General features: G+C 36.9%; 2 protein-coding genes across 6 annotated transcripts in view; both read right to left on the bottom strand.

Annotated features, from left to right (window-relative positions):
- The window catches only part of rint1 (RAD50 interactor 1), a 43429-nt gene extending 42474 nt beyond the window's left edge, over nucleotides 1–955 (bottom strand). The window contains exon 1 of the mRNA XM_028808570.2: nucleotides 746–955. Coding sequence (XP_028664403.1) covers nucleotides 746–928 — 183 coding nt within the window. The 5' untranslated portion in view covers nucleotides 929–955. The remainder of the gene's footprint in view (nucleotides 1–745) is intronic.
- Nucleotides 956–10784: 9829 nt separating this feature from the next.
- Nucleotides 10785–25822, bottom strand: part of pus7 (pseudouridine synthase 7) — a 67258-nt gene continuing 52220 nt past the window's right edge. For 3 of the 5 annotated variants that reach the window (XM_028808618.2, XM_028808602.2, XM_028808583.2), the window contains 4 exons: nucleotides 23751–23852; nucleotides 13487–13616; nucleotides 13321–13412; nucleotides 10785–13224 (listed from right to left, as the gene is read on the bottom strand). In XM_028808618.2, coding sequence (XP_028664451.1) covers nucleotides 13085–13224; nucleotides 13321–13412; nucleotides 13487–13616; nucleotides 23751–23852 — 464 coding nt within the window. In that variant the 3' untranslated portion in view covers nucleotides 10785–13084. The remainder of the gene's footprint in view (nucleotides 13225–13320; nucleotides 13413–13486; nucleotides 13617–23750; nucleotides 23853–25822) is intronic. The other 2 variants (XM_028808610.2, XM_028808592.2) reach the window with 1 other exon arrangement.

Consider the following 25822-nt stretch of genomic DNA (forward strand, 5'->3'; position numbering starts at 1 on the left):
GTACCTATTTAAATGTATACCAAAAAATCAAATATATGCATTCAGACATGTATATTCTGTAGTTTAACATAAAATACTTTAGAAATACATACAACACTGACACTGTATTAAGCATGATGTGTAAAAATGAACTACATTTTAACTAAATAATAATAAAACAAACATGTTATCTTGATGGTGCACAGAACTTCGGTTACTCTACAAGGGTAGAATTCTTGGGTTGATCTACAAGATCAGAGTTTTGTTTAATTATTTCTCTTTTAAATACAATGCAAGTTTGGATAAAAAGGGCTACACATGAAAACAGCACAACATTGTTTTTCAAGCGGTGGAAACTCAGCTTGGTAAACGGAAGAATGGCGCCTCCTGGTGTACCATATCATTTCTTTCCATATTTTTATTAGATTTGCCAAGTCAATCGGAACTGCTCGGCTACTGACGTTTAACACAAAATTTTAGGTAAATCGCTTTATGTTTCTGTGGTCATTCTTTACTGCTTTGGCCATCAGTTAGCGCGTTTGAAAAAAGCATCCCTGCTTTTTTAAAGTTTGCATTTCTTCACTCCGGTGACACTCCATAGCTCACTACAACATTGTGCATGACACGGGCAGGGCCTGAGGCCAGTAAATGTTACCAGACTTTATAGACGCGGCAAGTGCAAAGGCTGTGACTCACCAACGATGGGGGATAGGGAAATGTGCTCGATACCCTTGCTTAAGCCAATAAGTATTTAAGAATCCTTCACCTGCTTTTCCAGTGCAGCTTTCTCCCGCATTGCTTTATCCAGCAGCCCTCGCACCTTCTTCAGGTCCTTCACATCTTCGCCCACCTCTTCTTCCAGGAGCTCCGCCACGTAGTAAGGAATTGGTGGATCCGCGTCGGCAGTTGACAGACATACAGCTGTATCTTCCTTCTCGGGTGCCGCCATCTCTAGCCAACTGCGCAGTTACGTCATAAGAAGGAGACGTGACACAAATTTTATGCGCTTCGCTCCTTGGAAGCGCTTAGCAACAGTAAACAAGTGACAGACACTCTCTCGTTGTGAGTCGTTCATAGTAAAATCTACAGTTTTTGTTAGTGAATATTTAGTTTTTCTGTTAACGGAAAAACGTTTTCAAAGCGAGATAACTAAACATGTCGGCTGACACCAACTGAAAAAACGAGGACTCTTAATAAGGATTTTTTTCAGACGCAGCTGGCCTAGTGTCCATAGGAACATATTCTCATAGGGCTTGATTCAGGTCAAGCCTACTTCTTATATACATATGCATATACATATGCATATATATATATATATATATATATATATATATACACATACAATTATATATATATACACATACAATTATATATATATATGTATATATATATGTGTGTGTGTGTGTAATGGTATATATCTTCGTGTCTCTTTTCTGCACCTGGACATGACTCCTACTAAAGGTCTCTGAAGAATATGAGTCAAGCTTTCTATTAAGTTTAAATTATGTGACGATTTTCATGTTTTGGTTCAAACTGACACGTCAGCTAAGAAAGAAAATGGTTGTAACTGAACAATTTTTTAAACTTTACGAATTAGTATTAATATTTCCCAGGTGAATAATTTTTACCCCAAAATGTAAATGGCAACTCATTTTCTTTCTTATATGTGTTAAGTCTTTTATATTACATATTATAGTATTTTTTGCCCCTAATCAAATGTTACACAATTTCAAAACGTTTTAGATCCTCATTAAAAATTAATAGTATTCACAAAACATGAAAATGAAAATAGTACATATATTACCACGAATGGCATTGAGAACAACAGATCACCAGTTATGGCAGAATCATTTATAGCATATTGGTTGATAAACATTTTGTTATGTCTTTATTTGTAAGTTAGACAAAGCAAGTGTAATATTAGTGTTGCAGGAGGGATGTTTTACTTCATTGATGAGAACAGTAATGCTTTGATGCTACCTAACCATCCTCAGGATTATGGTGAGGAGGATGGAGCATGTATCAGACCAGCTTGGCAAAGGTGATGTACTTGGAACATATAAGCCATCACCTATAAGGAGGTCATAAACGGACCAGACACAGCAACTGGGGGATGAGTTGTACCTGATTCTGTTGGTCAAAAGTATAGTTGTTTATTATTCGTTTTGAATTGGAGGCTATTCTATACTATGACACCCAGTTGGTTTGTGTTTTGTTGTAACAATGGTATAAAGTTGGTCACGCTGCCATTTGGCCATGAAGTGAAGACCACAATGAAGACAAGTTTATCTTGGTAGCCACACTGAGACAGATATGTGGCCTGTATCAATACTCCATATAAAGGCCATGTGGTAGCAAAGTAAGCTAGACTGAAGATAAGCCAAGAGCCACCTATAGACTCAAGATGCACTGCTACTTAGGGTGTAAGGGTATTGTTTGTCAATATTCACATAATATTCTGCTTCCTTAATATTTGGGCATTTATATCAATAATACATAAATAAATGTGTAACTTAACTCCTGCCTGGTTCTTTACTCGGTCTAATTGTCTGAGGGTACAGATGTAGAAGGGAAGGGGGAAAAGGGCTTAAGTACATGATGACAGAGTGGCAATTGTATGGAACTTTAGACATTTTAATAAAGTCTACACAATAAAGCGTGTAAAAGGGGAACGTAAGGTCATAATAGGACCTTACCCAATAAAACACCTGTACTACCTTGAGCATAATCCAGGCATCCTGGTCACTCGGCATGTGAAACACAGAGAGTATACTGACGTGTGTGGTCTTTGTAGATGTCATGCTTACATTTCACACACGTCATCTTACTGTCACACGTGATGTTATTTTCATTTCAGTTCAGACAGACCTGGAACATTTTCTGAATGGAATCAAGAAAACAGTGAATCTGTAAGTCTCTGCTCAAATGTTTCTCACAATGGACAAGCAACTTTTTTTTTCTTGGAAGGTGCTATTATCACCATGCAATGTCAGGTGTCATGTGACCAGGGCTTTACTCAGCTGCTTCAGGATGATCCACCACTGATTCAGTTTTCCACTCTACCAGCCCTTGCTAATTTCATTCCATATAAAAGTCACACAAATAATGTAGAAAAGAACAAGTTACTACCTGTCAGTCTTGTCTGGCAGATGTATTTGGCTATAGCCTTGTCAAGGTGACCTACCTTTGTTGCACTGTAATCAAGGGCAATCTGTAGTCTTTTGTCTTCACTGCTGATTTTGGTATCATCTTTGCACACAATACTCATTGATAGCACTTTTATTTTATTATGGGCAGTAGTATATGATATTACTGCTTTTAGTCAAAGTAAATGTGATGAGATTACCTTTATACCATAATTTTCTGGTTTGTTTGTCATTCACTGCCTTAAACGAAAGCACCCAAAAAAACGAAGCATGTGTTCAGGAATATATAGAAGGGCAACTATTCATCCCACTTATCCCTAACTGCAGTGTGTTTGTCATATTTTCACTAACAAAGTCTAGAAAATACATGTTTCCAATGTATCATAGCTTGAAACATGGCCCTGGCAGTATAGGCATTCCATAAGCTTGTTGTTGTGTCACCATTTGATATAGACCAATCAGCACAAATTAGGAATTAATGCAGGCATGTAAGTGGGTCTGATCAAGATTTTGCCAGTTATCGTTGTACACTCATCTCCTCTCTAGGCTGGCTGGCTCAAAGATAATCTTCTCTATTAATGGTGGTATGAACTATTAAAATGCAGATCTGATGTCCTGGATATAAGAGATAGCATATGAAGTAGGAGCCAATTCTAGTTTGATTGCATTTGTAGCACTTCGCCTATTTTGACTTTAATGAGGAGTGACAAACCTAAATCCATCCCCTTTTCTGAGCATGAAAGCTTCATTTCTTGGTGGCTGTGAGTTTTTTATTCTTCAAGGAACATATTGTCACCAGAGGAAGTTGGAGCATAATTAGGAGCTAACCCATTTGTAATTTGTAAGACTTCCTTCGGCTCCCCAACATCACTATGATTGCCAAAGAGCTGTGAAACAGAACCAGAGGCAGTTTACAGTATCGAGGGCTCTTTTTTTTTTGAATGGGTACAGCTGATTCAGCATACAATGCAGATTTTTTGGGGTTATCTGTGCAACCCTTTTAAGTCATTTACACCGCTCCAGTTTGTGGGAATCATCCTAGCTCTCATGTGACCTGTTAGAATTGACACAAATTAAGGATGATTCAGGACGGTTTCACACATGCTCTAAAAATCTTGTAATTCTTAGGCACAAGGTTATAGAACTTTTTTTAAAGTTTGTGAATTGTATAGAAAAGGATCATCAGGACTACCCAAAAAAAGGAAGATGAAAAAGTGTTCAAATGATTTTAATTTTCTCAGTTTTTAACCATTTTAAGAGGCTGACGTTAAAGCAACCCCAAATAAAATCTTTCTATATAAGACTACCTTTTGAAAGACCAGGATTATGTTTTGAATGTTTAAAAATGTTTTCTAACAAATTAAGAAAAATCATGCAGTGTAAATTATAATGAAAAAAAAAACCAAAAATGAATAAAGCACATAGACACAGGCTAAATATTTTTTTGGTATGCCAGACACTAGATTGGGTCAAATAAATCACACATGTAATAGGATTGTTTCATGTACCCTTAAACCTTCTTGATCTTGATGCCTGAAATTCCTAGTGATACCCACTGTGAGTTGTACAAAATTTCCCATCAAACATTTGCACATGTAGGTAAAATGTCTATTTCTTGCTTATAAACGGGATTTTTGATCTCAGATCTTTTCAAACCTAGCATCACTAACTATTGGTCAAATGCAGTTTTCTGCAAAAAGGACAATAAACAGGTGCATATTTAAATTTAGGGTACTGTGGACCAACCTACCAGCAGCAATTTGAAACTTGAATCTATTGATACTTCTGTCCTTCTGCAGAACGAAGCTGGAACCAATCAGATGCCTTCTTGATGTTTTTGTGTGATAGATAAAAACTGGCTTGTACTTCTCAGCTTTGACAATTGCATTAAAACTGACCATATCACCAACTCAGTTTGAAGAAAGCCCCATTCCTACAAGGAACCACGGCTATGCTTTACTATTGGCTGCAGAAATTCATCCATGTAACACTCTCCAGCAGGTCTATAGACAAACTGAACCAAGTAGGTGTCAAAAAATTCAAATTTTGACTTGCCAGTGTAGGATACTTGCTGCCACTGTTAGACACTTCTGTCCTTCTGTTTTTATACAAAGGGAAGTCTCAGCTTTTTTGGCAGTATATCTTCATGGACTGAACACTTCCAAAAGATTACTCCAGATTGTAGATGGGTTGTGCTGGACTTCCAGTGATTTCTGCGAGTTCAGAGCCAATAACAGTGCTGGATTTCTGGTTTCAAAACAATATCAACCTCCATGGCCAATCACTGCATTTCTGGTCCTTAATGTTGCTTGTGACCTGCTTTTTCAGAAGAGCTTAGACAACACATTTTGAAATTCCCATCTATGGCAAGATTTCTCCTCGGCAGTGACCTCGCTAATGCAAGATGTTCTTATTGTTACAGTATGCTTACTCTTGCCATGGTGTACGATTTGAGGATTCAAAGGTTAAACTGTCTCATATATATGCGACACCCCCACCTTTTAGTTTGGTTGTCCATTGCTTAGCTTGATTCCTTTTATGCCCATTTCTGTTTCATTTAATGTGTGTGATTCAATCGGCTCATTACATAATTTATCAACAGCACCTGTTGATCAAATGTTTAATCAAGCACTTGGCTATAATCAGTGGATTAAGTATTCATACCCCTTCACTTTATTCAAACTTTATTGTATTGTAGATTTAATTTTAAATTGATAAATTTGCCATTCTTACCCATCAGTCCATACTCATTAACCCGTAATGACGACGTGAAAACAGGTTTTTAGAAAGGTTTGCAAATTTGTTAAAATTCAAGAGCTGAAATATCTAATTCATTAAAATATTCAGACCATTAATTCAGTATTTTGTAGAAGCCCTTTTGGCAGCAATTACAGCTTTGAGATTCATTGGGCAAGTCTCTACAAGCTTTGCACACCTGGATTTGGGCAATTTATCATATGCTTCATAGCAAATTCTCTCAGTCTCTCTAAAGGTATGGGGTTTAAGTCTGGATTACTCAAGGACAGTTAGAGACTTGTCCTGAACCTACTCCAGCACTGTCTTGGCTCAATGCTTCAGGTCATTGTTGTGCTGAAAAGTGAAATGTCACCACAGTCTGAGGTTGCATGCACTTTGGAGCAGTTCTGACGAGTCCTCCTATTCCTGCTCCTGAGCAGCACTCCTTTAGGCATGACGCTGCCACCACCATGCTTCACCATAGGCATGATATTAGGAAGATAATTAGCAATGGACTTCATGGCTTGGTTCTTGTCCTGACATGCAGTGTGAATTGTGGTACCTTATATACACCAGTGTGTGCTCTTCTAACCTACGTCCAATGAATTCTGTTTGCCATAGATGGACTCCAACTAAGTTATAGACTCATCTCAAGGATAATTAAAGGAAACATGACTCCTCTGACCACAATTTGGAGTGCCACAGCAAAAAGTTAGAATACTTACATGAATTAGAGATTTCTTTTTTTGATTTTTAATTAATCTGCAAACCATTCTAAATACATGTTTTCACATTGTCACTATGGGTTATGTGTGTAGATTGATTGTCATTTATTCATTTAAAATTGAATCTACAACATAATAAAGCGTACAGAAGGTGAAGAGGTCTGAATACTTTCTAAATATACAAAGTAATTGTTTATCTGAACGTGCTCTATTAATGTATGTTATTTTAACAAAATAATTTCTCTTAATATTTAATTCTATTATCCGAGACAGTGTCCTCTGGGTACATGTAGCTTTTTCTGTACAAAATTATTCATTAATAAACACATTCATCATATTTGTAATGGCTACTGAACATTTTTTTTAAAATTATACAGTCATATGAAAAAGTTTGCATAATAATTTACTCTACTTTGTACAAAAGAGAAACAGTGGTATGTCTTTCATTTCCTAGGAACATCTGAGTACTGGGGTGTTTTCTGAAGAAATATTTTTAGTGAAGCAGTATTTAGTTGTATGAAATTAAATCAAATGTGAAAAACTGGCTGTGCAAAAATGTGGGTACCCGTATAATTTTTTCTGATTTGAATGAATGTACTGTAACTGCTCAATCCTGATTACTTGCAATACCAAATTGGTTGGATTAGCTTGTTAAGCCTTGAACTTCATAGACAGGTGTGTCCAATCATGACAAAAGGTATTTAAGGTGGTCAATTGCAACTTGTGCTTCCCTTTGTCTCTCCTCTGAAGAGTGACAGTATGGGATCCTCAAAACAACTCTCAAAAGATCTGAAAACAAAGATTGTTCAATATCATGAATGAATGAATGCAGCTGCTAGAATTCTAACAAGGAAAAGAAAATCCGAGCACATTTCTCCAGTTTTGATGTCACTACACTAGTTACCTGTGTCATTCAGGATTGACTTTAAAATTCTGCTTATGGTTTATAAAGCCTTAAATAATCTCGCCCCATCTCATTTATCGGAATGTCTGACATCTTATATTCCAAATCGTAATCTCAGATCCTCAAATGAGTGTCTCCTTAGAATTCCGAGAGGAAAACTTAAAAGAAGTGGTGAGGCGGCCTTCTGCTGTTATGCACCTAAAATCTGGAATAGCCTGCCAATAGGAATTCGCCAGGCTAATACAGTGGAGCACTTCAAAAAACTGCTGAAAACACATTATTTTAACATGGCCTTCACATAACTTCACTGTAATTTAATCCTGATACTCTGTATATCCAATTCATTATAATAACTATCCATGGTAACTCTCTGTACTAACCCCTATTCTCTCTTCTGTTTCTTTTTCCGGTGTCCTTTTGGTGGTGGCGCATCTACTCAAAGCACCATGAGGTTCCAACAGTGAAGAATTAAAAGCCAGAAGTCTGCATGTCCATCATCATCAAGTCCTTCCATGAGAACCCTAGACCCAAGAGGACTATTTCATTTATGTTAGGTAGAATGCCCAGAGGGGACTGGGCAGTCTCGTGGCCTGGAACCCCTGCAGATTTTATTTTTTTTCTCCAGCTGTCTGGAATTTTTTTTTTTTTTTTCTGTCCACCCTGGCCATCGGACCTTACTCTTTTTTTTATGTTAACTGATATTGTCTTATTTTAATTTCTTATGTTGTTATATATATTTTTTTTTATTTACCGTTCTTCATTATGTAAAGCACTTTGAGCTACTTTTTTGTATGAAGATGTGCTATACAAATAAATGTTGTTATTATTATTATCATGGTTTAGGGAAAGACTACAAAAAGCTATCTCAGAAGTTTAAACTGTCAGTTTCAACTGTAAGGAATGTAATAAGGAATTTGAAGGCCACAGGGACAGTTGCTCTTAAACCCAGGTCTGGCAGATCAAGAAAAATACAGGATAGGCATATGCACAGGATTGTGAGAATGGTTACAGACAACCCACAGATCACCTCCAAAGACCTGCAAGAACATCTTGCTGCAGATGGTGTATCTGTACATCGTTCTACAATTCAGTGCAATTTGCACAAAGAACATCTGTATGGCAGGGTGATGAGAAAGAAGCCCTTTCTGCACTCATGCCACAAACGGAGTCGCTTGTTGTATGCAAATGCTCATTTAGACAAGCCAGATTCATTTTGGAACAAAGTGCTTTGGACTGATGAGACAAAAATTGAGTTTTTTGGTCATAACAAAAAGCGCTTTGCATGGCGGAAGAACACCGCATTCCAAGAAAAACACCTGCTACCAACTGTCAAATTTGGTGGAGGTTCCATCATGCTGTGGGGCTGTGTGGCTAGTTCAGGGACTGGGGCCCTTGTTAAAGTCGAGGGTTGGATGAATTCAACCCAATATCAACAAATTTTTCAGGATAATGTTTAAGCATCAGTCACAAAGTTGAAGTTACGCAGGGGTTCCAACAAGTCAATGACCCAAAACATAGTTCAAAATCTACAAAGGCATTCATGCAGAGGGAGAAAAAAGTACAATGTTCTGGAATGGCCGTCACAGTCCCCTGACTTGAATAGAATCAAAAATCTATAGGATGATTTGAAGCAGGCTGTCCATGCTCAGCAGCCATCAAATTTAACTGAACTGGAAAGATTTTGTATGGAAGAATGGTCAAAAATATCTCCATCCAGAATTCAGACACTCATCAAAGACTATAGGATGTTTCTAGAGGCTGTTATATTTGCAAAAGGAGGCTCAACTAAGTATTGATGTAATATCTCTGTTGGGGTGCCCAAATTTATGCACCTGTCTAATTTTGTTATGATGCATATTGCATATTTTCTGTTAATCCAATAAACTTAATGACACTGCTGAAATACTACTGTTTCCATAAGGCATGTCATATATTATAAGGAAGTTGCTACTTTGAAAGCTCAGCCAATGATAAACAAAAATCCAAAGAATTAAGAGGGTTCCCAAACTTTTTCATATGACTGTATATATACATATTACCTTTATTGTTGTATACTAGTATGCTTTAATGCGCAAAGATACGTTTTCCAGATTTAATACTGAATAGATGAAATCAACCAATAAGCATCAGTCACTGGCTGTTTTTACAATCCACCTTGTAACTGTCAAGCTTTTCAAGAATGAGGAATGCATTTTATACGATAAATATATTTTTAACTCAAAGACATTGACTGATGTGAATTTTATACCCTATAAAAATAAATGTGTGCATTTAAAAGCTCATTGACAAGAATTTCACAAAGGTATATTAAAAAACAACATTCAGGATATGCAAGTCTGTTAAAACACTAGTCTAGAATAAGCTGAACTGTATGCTAGTTATCAATATGATCAGTAAACAAAATATAATTTTTGTTGGATGTACAGCTAAACATTTTCTTAAAATTTACTTCCCTAAAAAGTATGAAGTATAATGGCCCATGTCTCCATTTTGTTTTTCTTGAGGTAGAAAGAATTTTGAAAAATTAGGACTAATTACAAGGTTGGCAATAACACAGTTCTAAGTATTCTTCAGAAGCACATTTAACACATATATAACAATAAATTAATGTAAACAAATAATTGATTTGAATTTTGAAATTAATGGCTGCATTTATTATAAATGAACAAAGTTTTCAACGTAACCAAAAACTGAGTCAATGATCCGTTTCCTATTTCTAAGCAAAGACTTGATAAGACAACCATGACTGGTCTGTGCAAATTATGTTATTACTGTGGTAACGTGCTGTGCTATTTGTATTTTGTCTCCTATATTTCTGTAACCAGTACAGTAATGACAATCAGTTATTTATTTCTGTAATTTACATAGTCCCTAGTTAAGTCTGGTTACCAATTATTTGTTCTTTTTAGAGTTGCCACAGGATAATGGCTAGTACAATTCTCAACCAGATACTCAGTTTTGTCAAAGATTCTGTTGTATTCACGGTCACAGATGTGCCATTTCTTTACAATAGACATAGCTATGTTGTTAGTTCTTTGAATTTTTTATGCCCTTCGCTTTTTGTGCGCCTTTTAAATAAGTTTCTTACAGATTTGTTATGAATGTTGCTTTGTCATATTTTTGTTAGTAGTTCTCCCATCCATGTTTATTGAAACTGAACGAATGAGAATCACTTTCTGTTGACACAGGTGCACTCTATTCATCTAATTATGCGACTTCTAAAAGACATCTGGCGGCATCCAGATCTATTTATATGTATTACAGCAAAGGGATTGAACACTCCAGAAACAGTCATTTTATGTTAAATTTATTTAGAAGGGCCTACAGAATTGTAATCAATGGACCAAAAAAGTTCAAAGAGAGTTTTTAATTGACTGGGCACTACAGAAGGATCTGATCTTTATCTTCTTAGGGACAAAACACTCATTATCTAAACTCACTTTTTTCTTTACAGGACAACACTGAACTATTCGGAAAACGCCAGCAAAAAACATAAGCCAACCCCAGAGGTCCTGTCAATTTACCGCATAGGTTATACTCCATAGATTGTCTGCAAACTGACATTGCACATTTCTTTCTTATTACTACTTGGGTCTGTCAAAGAGTTGTCCACTGTCCTTCTGCAACATATAAGGCCAGCAGATGAAATAGCTGTGGAAGGTAATTTCTGACACTCAATCAAGTATGGTTAGTGAGTGGTGGTGAAGGTTTTTCCCCAGCAATGCTCACAGGAGGCAGAAAAAACTGCCAGTAATTTGGAGTTTCCTCAGATAATAAAAATTTGTATATATTTGGTTGTATGTGCATTTACTTTATGTCATAGTTTACACGACAGTTTATAACAGCTTGCATTCTGTAAATTTGCATTCCCAAATGTTAACTATTGTTATTATTTACAACAACCTTGTCATGTCTGCCTAGACAACATGCAATAAACTATGCAATGCTGTCACAGATTTCATCCTGCAAGAGATGGTGACCAACTAGCACAGTGGTGCCAGACAGGGTGGCATGTGATTGTCTGCTGCTGTGCAAGAACAATTACTAATTTTGTTTCTTGTACTTTTTCTCATCTTCAAATAAAAAAAAACAAAACTTTTTAATGTTAACTTACAGTATATGTAATTTGCTACAGGTGAATTAATCTTTTTCTTATTGTAGCTGATTTAGCTCTGTTCAACTATACCATTTTCAATGTTAGCACTCAGAAAAGAGCAAACAATTGTAGCTAGTAACCACTCAGGGCCAGGACCAATTCACAGTTCAACCAAAAAGTTTATGTATAGTTCAGATATAGTGAAAATTGCTCATTTGTGTACTATGTCCCATCCAGGTTTCATCAATTGTTACTAAGCTTTTTTTAAATCTTGCTTTTAATCCATTACTGTCAACTCTCCTAAATATCCCCCTGCATTTACTATCTTTGATTAAAAAAAAGATATAGTATCATATGTTAACATTTCTTAACTGTGCTGCCTCTGTCTCTTAAATAAAATCTATTCAAGGATGTGCATGTCACTTGCAAAAAAAACTTCAGTCTGAGTTGGTGAGCTTTCAGCCTGTAAAAATGGCAAAACAGTTCCATACTTCAAGAGATACTTCTTAAAGAGGCCTTGCTTGCATGCTAGGCTTTACATTCCTTTTCTCTACATTCTGTATAAAGTGTTCTGTGCTACACGAAAAATTCCTTAATAGACAAGATACTGAGACATTCCCTTGAGAGATAGTTATTACATCACTGGGATGCTAAGCATGTGTATGATTAGCCTTCAGAAGGAATGTGCTGGTCTGGAACTAGATCCACAGTGTAAGAAACGTAAAAGGCCACAATACAGGAAACCAGGTATTGGACATGATGGCTTTGACTATATTTCACAATGTATTCTTGCTACCTGCTCAGTGTAGTGTTGCATGACACAGTCTCATAATCAATAGCTCCAAAACAGTTTACATTTGCAGATAACCTCTTCATGCAGCAGGGAATAATAGTCATCAACACTCAAATTAAATATTAATATGCCATTTGGAGAGCTAACATAACTTTACTCCTGTCCAAGATCTCTACTGTGGATATTCAAGAAAAGCATTCGCTTTTGAATGAGTGATTAGTACAGGTGTTTAGATTCTGGAACTAGATTGGGTGAAGAGCTAAAGCCCTTCAATGAGGTATTAATGTCCAAATTTCCAATACTAAGGCACTGGCATATGCAGTTTTAAGTATATAGACAAGACCAAATAGCAGCTCCTAAAATATGTGGACAGCAAAAGGAGCAACCACCTCAAAGCACAAATACAGTCACTCAGATATGCTCCTTTTGACATGAAACCTCATACTTTCCATACATAAACACAACTAACAGACATGAGCCACAAATCTCTTAGCTGCACTTACAAAACTGGCCACTGTTTGAATGCACACTCAAGTAAATACAGAGATAAAAATACATTTACTCTTCAGAGACACAAAATAGTGCACGCTCCACTGTTCCACCACATGCACTCCACAAAGATTAGCAGACAGACTCATATCAGCAGGCAAGTCTGTCTTGTGTGCTCTCTCAGTCAGTGAAGGGTGGAATGTTTTCATTACTTAATCAACGCAACCATATTGTGTTCAGCTGTGTCTGCTTCTTGATACTAGTATCCATCTTGAGCACTTCACGAATGGCCATAGTGGCGTAAGTAGAAGGAGGTAAAGAGAAGTCCATACGCAAAGCTCGGAATTTTCCATCTGCTTCATAAAGGAAAGAAAAAATGGGAGTGAAAAATATGTCTTACTCTGCATGTTGGCTGACAAAAGACACCAATGCTTCATATACAGCTCCCGTACCGTTAGAAAATGTGGGTGGTGGCTTCCCTTCAAGCTTTTCCACATCTGTTTGCACCAGTGGAATCTTGGGGTCATCATATGCAATCACTTCCCTAAAAGATGACATGGTAAGATTTACAAAATTCATGCAAACATGAACAGGAAGAATTCAAGGGGCACCACTCACCAGTGGACATCCTTAGGCCGTATTAGGACCTTGCGGTAAGCTCCTGATAGTGAGTAATCCCGGATCTTATGTTTCATGTTGTCAATGTCCAGACCATCTACCTGCAGCATCTCTCTATAGGCTGCCCCAACTGCAGAACAAAGCCACAGAATAAATGTGTCACTATGGAAAGGGCAGAACTACAATAGTAAGAAATGGTGTTGAATTATGCCTAAATAAATAAACATTTCTGTTGTTGAAAAGAAGATAAAAGTAAGGAAAAATTACAGCTTAGCTATAAAACAGTGATAATTACTTAAATATTATTGGCATCAATATTGATATGGATACTGTAAGTGGTAATGCAATAGCATTTCCAAGTCAAGAATCACATATGTCCTCTCAACATGCACACTGCCTCCAATGGGAAACCAACCATAACACTTGCAGCATCTATCAGTACTGCGGAAGGAAATAGGATAATTGTGGGGGGCCTGGTTAAGTTCTTAGTAATGTAAAAAAAAATGTCTAGTAATAATCCGCTAATAGTTAAAGATTCCTGAAAGACCTCAGTCAGGTTGCACAGTTTCATATTTTCCTTTTCCACATATAAGTGTGCAAGAAAGCATCATTTTACTATGACTTGTGAAGTGGCAACTGCTGAAATGAAAAAGGCAATGCATTTTACTAATACATGCATAACAAAATGCATTCCAACAAATGGTGCACTACAAATTAGTATTGTTACAGATATTCCTATACTTGTTTCTATCAATGTGTAGGTTGAGCATTAATATTCATTTGGTTTTCACAATCAAGTGAAGAAACAGCTTAATATAAAACATTCATTACTGAAATATTACTAAATTAAAGTACTCTTGACACACTACATTTGGAGATTTAGGTATTTAAAAAAAAAAAAAAAAAAACTTTGAATAACACATGCTCGGGAAACCTCAAATATGAAAAATGCTATTCAACACTTTTGCTTCATATTCATCTTTTCTTACCAAATCAAGAATACTGAAAACATGAACCTTTCGATATATGTCTAGTGCAGAAATATCATGCACACATTCACCAGCATGGTGGATATTGCTTCACACATTCAATACTTTCTCTTTTAACAGATATTTCATTTAGTTGTTAATCCTATACGGTGGCTCATTGGGCATAGCTTGCAAAAATCTTTGTTGGCTGAAGAGTAGATATTTTTTCTTACTCCAAATTTGAAAGTTGACCGAAATATGGATAATTTCAGTTTCTCCACAAATCAGCCCTAGGAAGCTATTTGTAATTGCCTTTAAATGTACAAAAGAAGTAGCAACCACCACCCAATCCTTTTATTAATATACATCTTTAATTGTACTACAAAGCACTTAAATATTTAATTAATACAAACTCAACTATAGTATTTGTCTCTCATTTTTTATTCTCCCACCATCTTTAAACTATAACACCATGTAAAGACAAAATTAATGTTAGACAAACTGGCTAAAGTTACACTGTACTTCTGAGATTGATAGTGCATTCATCGAGTTAGCAAGTGAAGCTACCACTGATTCTTCCATTTATAGTAAAATAAAGTATTGAAAATATGCATGAAAGAGTTACGTTTAAGTAGTTTAAAAAATAAAAATAGATGAACTTTCTCAGCCAAAGTATAATGATGAATGTTTAGAGACTGCATACATATACAAAAAAGTCCACATCTTTATTGTTTTTGTTGCAATATAATGTATGCCTGACTAGTATTGCCATAAACCTATTGATATAACAATAAGTATCTGAAATTTCTAAATGATACATTTGTTTTCCATAGTATTGATTATATTCAAATCAGATGTGCTTTCCTGCTCATCCATTCTTTTGATAGCAAGATTAGACCCACCAACTACCACAAACACACACACTATTCTACACATAGATAAATTAGCATTAAATTAAATGCTCCAATGAGATTTTATCAAGCAAGAAATATGTAAAAATGATGTTAAGAGTAGTAAAACAGCATTAATAATAAGAATTTGTTTCTTGACTCTCAAGAATTCTGTACAAAGAAATTTAAGATAAAACATTAAAAAAATGTGTTCTCATTCTCTTCCTAAACGTGGTGGTTCACTGCTATCAGACATTTACTTGGGTAGTTTTCCCAATCTATTACTGTTGGGGTTTTGAGTAGAATTTGAAAGATTTTGGAAAAAATCTGAAAAGCACTGCTTTGGGCACAATAGGAGGAATACTTCTGCTGCAGAGTGACACTTTAAACACCATATTAATTACGTAGAAGAATGTGTAGTTTAGCTAGGTCCAGTGGGGCAGAGTAGTTTTTCATCATGCTCAAAAGAGAAGTAAAAATGCTAGCATGCTGCTAAACATAAGTTGAAAATAAACTGGTCAAATTCTAGTTTTTATACATATGATGTTCTGACACACTTCAAAAACACCTCTGGCCAATCATGAAAACTATCATCAGACGCCACCTCTATGACAACAGGTTACTTGGAAGGCATGGCAGACAAAATGACCAAATTGCTAAACCCTACTGGAACTTTGACTGCAACCATGTTCTATAGTTAGACAAAACTAAAACATCTGGCAACAAACACTAAAGGTAGGTTTGTAAAAAGAACAATAGCTATAGCAAAAAGATCCTTATCCCTACGGTCAAGTATGGTGGACATTCTGTGATATTATGTACCTTATACTCATTTAAGGGCCCAGAGAACCTTGTTTTGGTACATGACAACATGGACTCCATTAAATATGAGGAGATTTTAAATTTAAATCTGGCTCCCTCTGCCACGAAACTAGAACTGGGTCATCTCTGAAACTTGCAGCACAGCAATGATTCAAAACATAAGCCCAAGTCAATACAAAAATGGTAAAAGGAACATAAAATCAAGCTTCTGTCATGCCCATCTCAGTCCCTGGACCTAAACCCCATTGAAAACCTGTAAGGTGAGCTAAACAGCAGAGTCCACAAGAGAGGACCCTAGGACCTTGAGTGATATGGAGTGATTCTGTAAGAAAAATAGTCTCACATTTCCTACTCTATATTCTTCAACCTTTTCAAGATGTTACATGAGAAGACTCGGTGTTACTTTATTAGCAAAGGGAGGGTGTACAGGGTATTAAATGCAAGAATGCCACTAATCGTGGCACATGTGGTTTTGGTAAAAATATTTCTGGATGAGAATTTTTTTTCTCAGAATAAATTTGCTTCAGTTAAAGGTCAGATTTCTCTCAGTATTAATTTAAAGTAATTCACCAAAAGGTGATTTTTTTTATAATTCTTTTTACTCATTTTTACAAGGTCTGTTATAATAGTGGAAGGCACAGCAGATATGCTTTTATTGATTTCTTCCAAGGATTGGTGCCAAGCAGCTTGGTTATCATTAAACATTTTTCCCCATTAAATAATGAACTTAAAGTGCCAAAAAAGGAAAAAGAAATGATTACTCAGTATTAAAATTTGTTTGTAGAGATACTAGATTATGTGTAATTCTAGGTTTACCATCTTAGCTCAAGTAATGAATCGATACTGGGATCAGAAGTGGCCTTGCTGACACTGTAGCTGCTGGTTTGTAAGGCAGAATTAAGCATGGGTCAAACGCATGCTGAAAGAAATCTCTCAATCAAAAAAGTTTGATTTAAACGTTTTACTGAAAATTCAAAGTTAATAGTCCACACAAGAATAAAGAAAAAAGGTAGTGACACATGTAGATTAAAAGGCAAAAAATTGGAAAAAATGTATCTTCTCTAAACTTAGCTTTTCTCGTTAAACTTTAGTTGTTTCTATACTTAAAGATGCTTTACTTCGTGTTCAGTACACTCTAAATGTATGGCACTGCACATTCAACTTAGCACGTTATCTTTCATGCTACTGGGCACTTAAGGTACGGTTTAAAACTATGTGCCCTCCATGCCTTACACTCAGCAAGACAGGTCACTAACTAAGGCTAATCTATAGTCAGATAGGCGTGAAATAGTTAGAATATACCAATTCAAATCAACTTGTGGGGGTTGTAAGAACCTCCCATAGACCATGCATTAATGTATAGGCAAACATTTAATATCCATATCCATATTACTAACTGAGAATGCTAAACCGGATGGACGCAGGGACATCCGGCCATGGGCCGTGGCCACAAAAGACGTACTGCGCAGGCGCCCCACAAACCACCACCCCCCCCAAGCAACGGAAACCGGCCGGATGGAATGCAACGTAAACGCACGAAGCCATTGCACACGAAACGGGACACACACAAAAAAGAGGATTGAGACCCACGACACCCAAAGCCCCCCTCCAGTAACTGAAATAAGAAATGAGGCCACGCGCCCCTAGGACACCAAAAACAAAGGAGTCACACGCAGGCACACATAGCACACGAAACGGTTCGCACACAAAAAGGACGATTCAGCCCCACGACACACAAACACCCCCTCCACTAACAGAAATAAAAACTCAGGCAACAAGCCCCCAGCACACAAAAAAAAAACAAGCCGCGAGCGCCACACAAAGCCCATTGGACATGAAACGGGACAGACTACGGACATAGCACGCGAAACGTACACAAAAAGGACGATTCAGACCCACGACCACACTAACGATTGCGCCAGTTAGCTGACAGCGCGTTCAATAATAAGTCCACTTTTCATGAAAATTCATTGGGATTAATGAATGTCATTTGCAATCATTGTCATTCACTTAACTTCCCTGAAGAAACAAATGGCAATACAAGTAATGAATTTACACGTTGTTGTCAAAAAAGTCAAATTACACTGCCTCCTTTACATTTATATCCTGCATATCTACAGAAGCTTCTAACTAACGAAGTACCTGAAAGTAAAAACTTTATGAACTGCATTACATCCTACAATAGTTCATTTGATTTTGCATCTACCAGAGTAAATATCAGGTCACCAAAAGGCAATGACCCATACTGCTTTCGTGTATGTGGACAAATATTACATCGCATTGGAACAGTGCACCCTGAAACAAATCAAGAACGCAAATATGCACAAATCACGTCGGCACCTACAAAGCGCTTCTGAAACCGCAGAAGAAAAAATGTCTCGGCTCCAAAAACACATGTCACTCCTTATTCCAAATACCGGTCCCAATCACAGAGACATCGGTATCCACTATGACAATGCACAGTAACAATGCACGTGACATCCGTCTTGCCACACTATTAATTATAGATGAATGCACAATGGCATCCAGTCACTTACTCAACACCATTGATAAACTTCTACAAACGTTGATGAATAATAATATTCCCTTTGCGGGAAAGGTACTTTTATTAGGAGGAGATTTTAGACAGTGCTTAACTATTACTCCACTTACAATGCGCTCAGCTATTGTTCAGTCCACCTTAAAATACGCGGACAATTGGCATTACGTTGATGAATAAAAATATTCCCTTTGGAGGAAAGATACTTTTATTAGGAGTAGATTTTAGACAGTGCTTACCTATTGCTCCACATGCCATGCGCTCAACTATTATTCAGTCCACCTTAAAATATGCGACGACGTCACATAAACAACACGAGACCGAACTACAATACATATACAGGCGCGAGACCTGATTGGTGATAATACGAAGAAACGAACAGTCCGCATATTAACAGTGAGTTCGATCCTACTTATTACTTATCCATATTCCTAACGATAAAGATCAAACAAGTCATCAATTCACGATCACGGATACAAAACTAGACGGCTCGAGTAATGGGACCACAAACACGAACCCGCATCAAAAAAAAAAATTCACCTCGGCGCGCTTCTAAAACCGCGGAACAAAAAATGTTACGCGAACAATTGGCATTGCTTTCTAAAGATACACTTGGTACAAAACATGCGATTTCCAGATCCCGAATATAACAATTGGTTATTACAACTAGAACATTGTACACTCACCAATACAGATGGACTTCACCCAGATATTATTACAATTCCTCAACCCTTCATCTGCGACGACTTACTTACGGAGATATTTGGAACAGCAGTCTCATTAGACCAAATGCCCCTTTTAACACAACGAAATATATTATGTCCAAAAAATATTACTGTTGATCACATTAATAACCAGGTCATTTCATTACTTCCTGGAGAGTCACACCTCTTTCTAAGCTCTGACAAAGTTGACGACAGTGACCATCTTAATTTCCCCTTAGCATATTTGAACACTATTAACCCAGCCGGATTACCACAACACAGTGGTGGTAATAATATGCATGCTATTAAGAAACCTTAACACTAAACAGGGTTTATGCAATGGTACACGTTTAGTCGTCTACACCATAACACACAATGTTATTCAAGCAACAGTTCTTACAGGATCACATGCTAACAATACTGTTCTAATTCCTAAAATTGACCTTACAAGTTCTGACCTGGAATTACCTTTTACACTTAAACTGAAACAATTCCCCATTAAACCTGCGTTTGCCATGACCATCAACAAATCACTAGGACAAACCATGCACAAGGTTGGCATCTACCTATCTGAGCCCGTTTTTGTATATGGACAACTTTATGTGGCCTTCTCACAACTTCGACGTTCATCTGACGTTAAAGTTAAGGTCATAAATGCTCCATGCCAAGGAAAACTCATTCAAGGACAAGACACCATCTTTACTACTAATGTTGTTTACAAAGAAATTTTCCAATAAACCTTTACACTGTGCCAAACACTTTATTGTTTGCTTCCTATCTGCGTCATCTACACCTTCACACTGTGCTATATCTCATTCATACATCACGCTCTTTGTAATTTCCCAACACCAGGGGTTGGCGAGTGAAGCGAGCAGGGGGCGGAGCCCCCTAGTAATTTAAATAACTAGCAAATGGCTCTTACAGACGCTTCCTATTATTATTGGGTCACACAGTGGTATCCCAGAGAACAGCAAAATGTTAAGAGGAGATTCACCAAATTATAATTCCAGAAATGAAACAATATAAGTGAAAACAGTGGAACAGGCACATTAGATATGTGGATCTACGATTTCTGGGAGATCAGTTATCTTTGTCTAGTGCACACTACATCAACAATAAAAGGGTGCTAATAAAAAGAAAGCTTACTACAACTGAATGAGATGGTATATTATGTAAAATAGCAGACAATATTAAGCCAGCAACTGTCTGGGCACTATGAAGATACTATTTAGATGATTTGTTATTCAAACTGGATTAAGTTACAAATAGGGGTTCTAACATTGTAGAAGCCCTGCACACAGTTACTAGAATAAATTGTGCTGCCTATGTTATCAACACTGTTCTATTCAACACACTCTGCAAAAACTGTTTATGATTAATTATTTGGAGTAGTCGTCTCTGGACTTCTTAGTGGGGCAATATCACTTGTAACATACTGTATTTTATACAAACACATTTGCAAAAGTGCCTGCAGACAACACTAAGAACATTTGTTGAAACAAGATGGAATTTTGTTCATGCAATGCTCAAATCAATAAGCTGCTAATATTGTGACATCTGTGCTCTTCAGGAAGAGAGTGGGCAAGGGAGATGCTTAAATGACTTAAACAAAGAAACTTAAGTAAAAATTGTGACATTTCTTCAGTGATTTAAAGGAGACAACACTGGAACTTGTGGCTACCAAAATACAGAATCTTCGCCTGACCACTGTGTGGTTCAAAATGACACCTCAAGTCCTCCTCCTGTAACAATCTGATCTTATCTTTCTTAAAAAACAAATGTTTAAAAATTCTGCTCAAAATCCTGAACATAATGTTTTTGCACCCTAAATTAAAACTTATGAAGCTGATTACAGAAAAGTGTGTGGGGAAAGTGCATGGCAAAACGTGATGGCTTATTAAAGATGTGCATGGTCTTTTTAAAAGGCTTTTGAGAACTATAAGCCTATCTACATAAAACATATATTTAATCAGTTTAAATTATCTATTTAAAGAGTTTCATTATTACAGAATATAATGTATTTAGACTGTATGCTTTTAAAAAAAAATTTTACTAATTGAGCCCTTCCTATTCCTTTCAAGACTTGAAACTGAAGTCTTGGCCACCCAAGCGATAACATACACTCTCACTCCTGAGAAACAGCAGCGATCCCCACAAAATAATTTGTCAAAAGCCGAGAACATCAGTAACGAAACTTTGCATGAATATGATGAAACTGCCACCCACATCAAACTAAGGGTAATGAAAGATGACAATTTAGACCATCTAAACTGGTACAAGGAGATTTCTGGCATGTTTCTAAACTTGGCACATGTTGCTTGCTCTATTCTCTCAATTCCAACAACAAGCACCACTAGATAGAGAGACTTCTCCATGAATGGCCTTATAATTTCAGAGAGAAACCCGAAACAGTGCATGAAGTTTTTTTTTCTTTATACTAACCTAAAATAATCTCTCTTACAGTGTGTTATGTGATAGAAATACCTTGCAACAAAATAAACAATTTTGAAAAAGGTTTGGATTTCATGTTTTCTAAACTCCACAATGGTAGCGACCAATATTTGAACTTGGTACATGAGTGGACTCTGCAATGGACTAGTGCACATCGAGGGTTGCTTTGTGTATTGCACCACTGGTTTGGATTAGTTGGGAGTGAGAATATGTATATAGATGTGTAGATAATGCACCTGAAATATGACCTGTATTAAGTACATAATTACACATTTAAAATGATATTAAGGTAATACAATGTAAAGGAAGGCAATACATTGGGTTGTTAACATTGTTCACTTTGTAACTATTGTGTGTGTTACATACCAAAAATAAGGTCTTCTGAAGATACTTAAATATACACATCATTTTCTGTGAGAAAATTCCAAATGCTGCCTTTTTTAAACCACTCCCTGATACATTAATATGACTGCGTTAGAGAGTTCTTTATCTACTAAAGAAAAGAAAAAGGTTTATATTCACTCCTGCTGAAAATTAAAAGAAAATGAGTCATTCTCAAACCAGCTCAAACCAATTTAAAACAGTCCTTGGGGGGCACAACCTGTTCTAGCAGTAGTGGGCGCAAGACAAAAACATCCTCAAAGTGCTCACTTGCACTAGCACTCTCCCAGTGGTCAATTTAGAATCAACAGCCAATCTAACCTGCATGTCTACAGAGATGTCAAAGAAAAACTGAAATATCCACTCATGCATAGGGAAACTGTGCCAACACTATATGGACAACTCTCATCCAGGAAACTAGATCCATGAAGCAGCAGCATACTTGCAGTAGTTACAAAGGGCAGATATAAAACGGATGCTTTAATAAATATTTGCGTATTACTTTTTGTGAACACTCACGTCTAATGACGGTTTTTCATCCAAAATAAAGTTATATACATATTACGCATCTGTTGTTTTCCTGGGGCATGATTTTACTGATCAGCTTGAAAAGTTTTTGAAATGTAATATTCAGAGGACTCTGAAGACACTTTCTTTTCCATTCTAATACAGGGTCTAGAGGAATGGCTGATTCTTTAGAATGCAACCTGTTTACACAGAAACAGGATACTTGCTACCTTCGAGTTGTCTGCTTCTTCATATCTTTGAAAATGTTGCTTCTGAATTCTACAACTTAAATAAAATCCAGTTTTACAAATATTTGATGTTCTAGCAGTAGTACTCTTTACTACCCGTAAGTGTCTACGGCTGCAGTTCAGGCTGCAATTCTTAAGTAAGCAGGTCAGCTCATGTTGTGGATTTAATAAATATTTTTTTGCAGTGTGCAATTCGGAAGTAGTTAAATTGTTTTAGGTATGGGTCAGATTCTTTTGTAAACTGGAACCTGGGAATGTAATGCAAGGTTAATTTGAGATATCTCAAAATGTATTTGACATATCTTGAAATGGATAGGCAGGTATTTTGAGATATCTGAAAACTGAGATATCCTAAAATGCATTTGAGAGATCTCAAAATGTAAATGAAAATATTTTGAGATATCTAGATATTAATTTCAAATACCTTAAAATACACTTCACATTTTAAAAATCTAAAACTTACCTTGAGATTTCTCTAAATGTTAAGTTGACTTGCCCTAAATACGGCCTCTCAAGGAATCAAGTCTATTTTCATTTTTCAGGTTAATTTTAAAAACTATTGGTCTTTTTCTTTTTTTATACATGGAAATTTGAAAAAAAAACCCACCAAAAACAAACAGGGAAACAGAAAATGAAAAAACAGCAATGCACACTATATGGCCTCTCAACATCCTTCAGAAGTGGTTACATAAAGCTAAAAAAAGTTTGCCCAATGTTTTTTTTTTTCTATCCAGTGGTCCATGCAAAGACTCACCTTTATGGGTTGGATACATGACATCAAAGCCTGGTAGTGGCATAACTATCTCATGAATAGAGTACTGGTTAGCCTCAGATGCAGAGATTGGCACTGCTGTTGCTGTAAAAGGAAAACAAAGAAAAAAAAGTAGTAGAATACTATTTAAAAAGCCTCAGAAATTCATAACAAAATGTCTTCTGAATTTCAAAGATTTTCAAACATTTAAGTGGAGTGTGCTTTAGGCTAAGAGTACTGAAAATTAACAAAACCTATAGGCTTGACAGGTTTTACCAGTAGTACTAAAAGAAAATGGAAAACATGATTTATAAAACTTTTGTAAGCATATTTCAGCAAACCTTTCAGATAAGTAGCTAATGATTACAAAGTTGAAAATGTGAATCTGTTGGAATTGGAAGACTATGTATCTTCTTCTTCTTTTGGCTGCTCCCATTAGGGGTTGCCACAGCGGATCATCTTCTTCCATATCTTTCTGTCCTCTGCATCTTGCTCTGTTACACCCATCACCTGCATGTCCTCTCTCACAACATCCATACTTTCCTCCTCTCCTCCGGACACGTCTCCCCCCACTACTTCTCCTTCGGTCAACAGTAGCCCAATTTCTGCCAGCACCCTGTTGGCTAATAGTACTGATGGAGGTCATTGTTAACCCGGGACTTGACAGATCCGGTATGGAAATTTGTATTGTTCTCCGCATATTGATTTGGCAAAATTTTAAACCGGATGCCCTTCCTGACGTAATCCTCCCCATTTATCCGGGCTTGGGACCGGCACGTAGAAACACACTGGTTTGTACAGTCATGGCCGAAATTATCGGCACCCCTGGAATTTTCCTTGAAAATGCACCATTTCTCCCAGAAATTTGTTGTAATTACAAATATTTTGGTATATACATGTTTATTTCCTTTATGTGCATTGGTACAACACAAAAAAAACAGAGAAAAAAAGCCAAATCTGACATTTCACACAAAACTCAAAAACCGGGCTGGACAAAATTATTGGCACCCTCAACTTAATATTTGGTTGCACGCCCTTTGGAAAAAATAACTGAAATCAAGCGCTTCCTATAACCATTAACAAGCTTGTTACACCTCACAACTGGAATTTCCGACCACTCTTCTTTTGCAAACTGCTCAAGGTCTCTCAGATTTGAAGGGCACCTTCTCCCAACAGCAATTTTGAGATCTCTCCATAAGTGTTCAATCGGATTTAGATCCGGACTCATTGCTGGCCACTTCAGAACTCTCCAGCTCTTTGTCTTCAACCATTTCCGAGTGCTTTTAGAGGTATGTTTGGGGTCATTGTCCTGCTAGAACACCAATGACCTCTGACGCAGACCCAGCTTTCTGACACTGGGCCCTACATTGCGCCCCAATATCTTTTGGTAGTCTTCAGATTTCATGATGCCTTGCACACAGTCAAGGCATCCAGTGCCAGAGGCAGCTAAACATCCCCAAAACATCGTAGAACCTCCACCATGTTTGACTGTAGGTATTGTGTTCTTTTCTTCGTACGTCTCATTCAGTTTTCTGTAAACAGTAGAATGATGAGCTTTACCAAAAAGTTCTACCTTGGTCTCATCTGTCCACAAGACGTTCGCCCAGAAGGATTTTGGCTTCCTCAAGTACATTTTGGCAAACTCCAGTCTGGCTTTTTATGTTTCTGTGTCAGCAGTGGGGTCCTCCTGGCTATCCTACCATAGCGTTTCATTTCGTTCAGATGTCGACGGATAGTTCAAGCTGACACTGTTGCACCCTGAGTCTGCAGAACAGCTTGAATATGTTTTGAAGTTGATTGGGGATGTTTATCCACCATTCGGACTATCCTTTGTTGCAGTCTTTTATCAATTTTTCTCTTCCGTCCACGTCCAGGGAGATTAGCTACAGTGCCATGTGTTGTGAACTTCTTGATTACAGTAATCCCTCGCTATATCGCGCTTCACCTTTCGCGGCTTCACTCCATCGCGGATTTTATATGTAAGCATATTTAAATATATATCGCAGATTTTTCGCTGCTTCGCGGGTTTCTGCGGACAATGGGTCTTTTAATTTCTGGTACATGCTTCCTCAGTT

The sequence above is a fragment of the Erpetoichthys calabaricus genome, chromosome 1 (genome assembly GCF_900747795.2).
Source record: "Erpetoichthys calabaricus chromosome 1, fErpCal1.3, whole genome shotgun sequence".
NCBI classification, from domain to species: domain Eukaryota; kingdom Metazoa; phylum Chordata; class Cladistia; order Polypteriformes; family Polypteridae; genus Erpetoichthys; species Erpetoichthys calabaricus.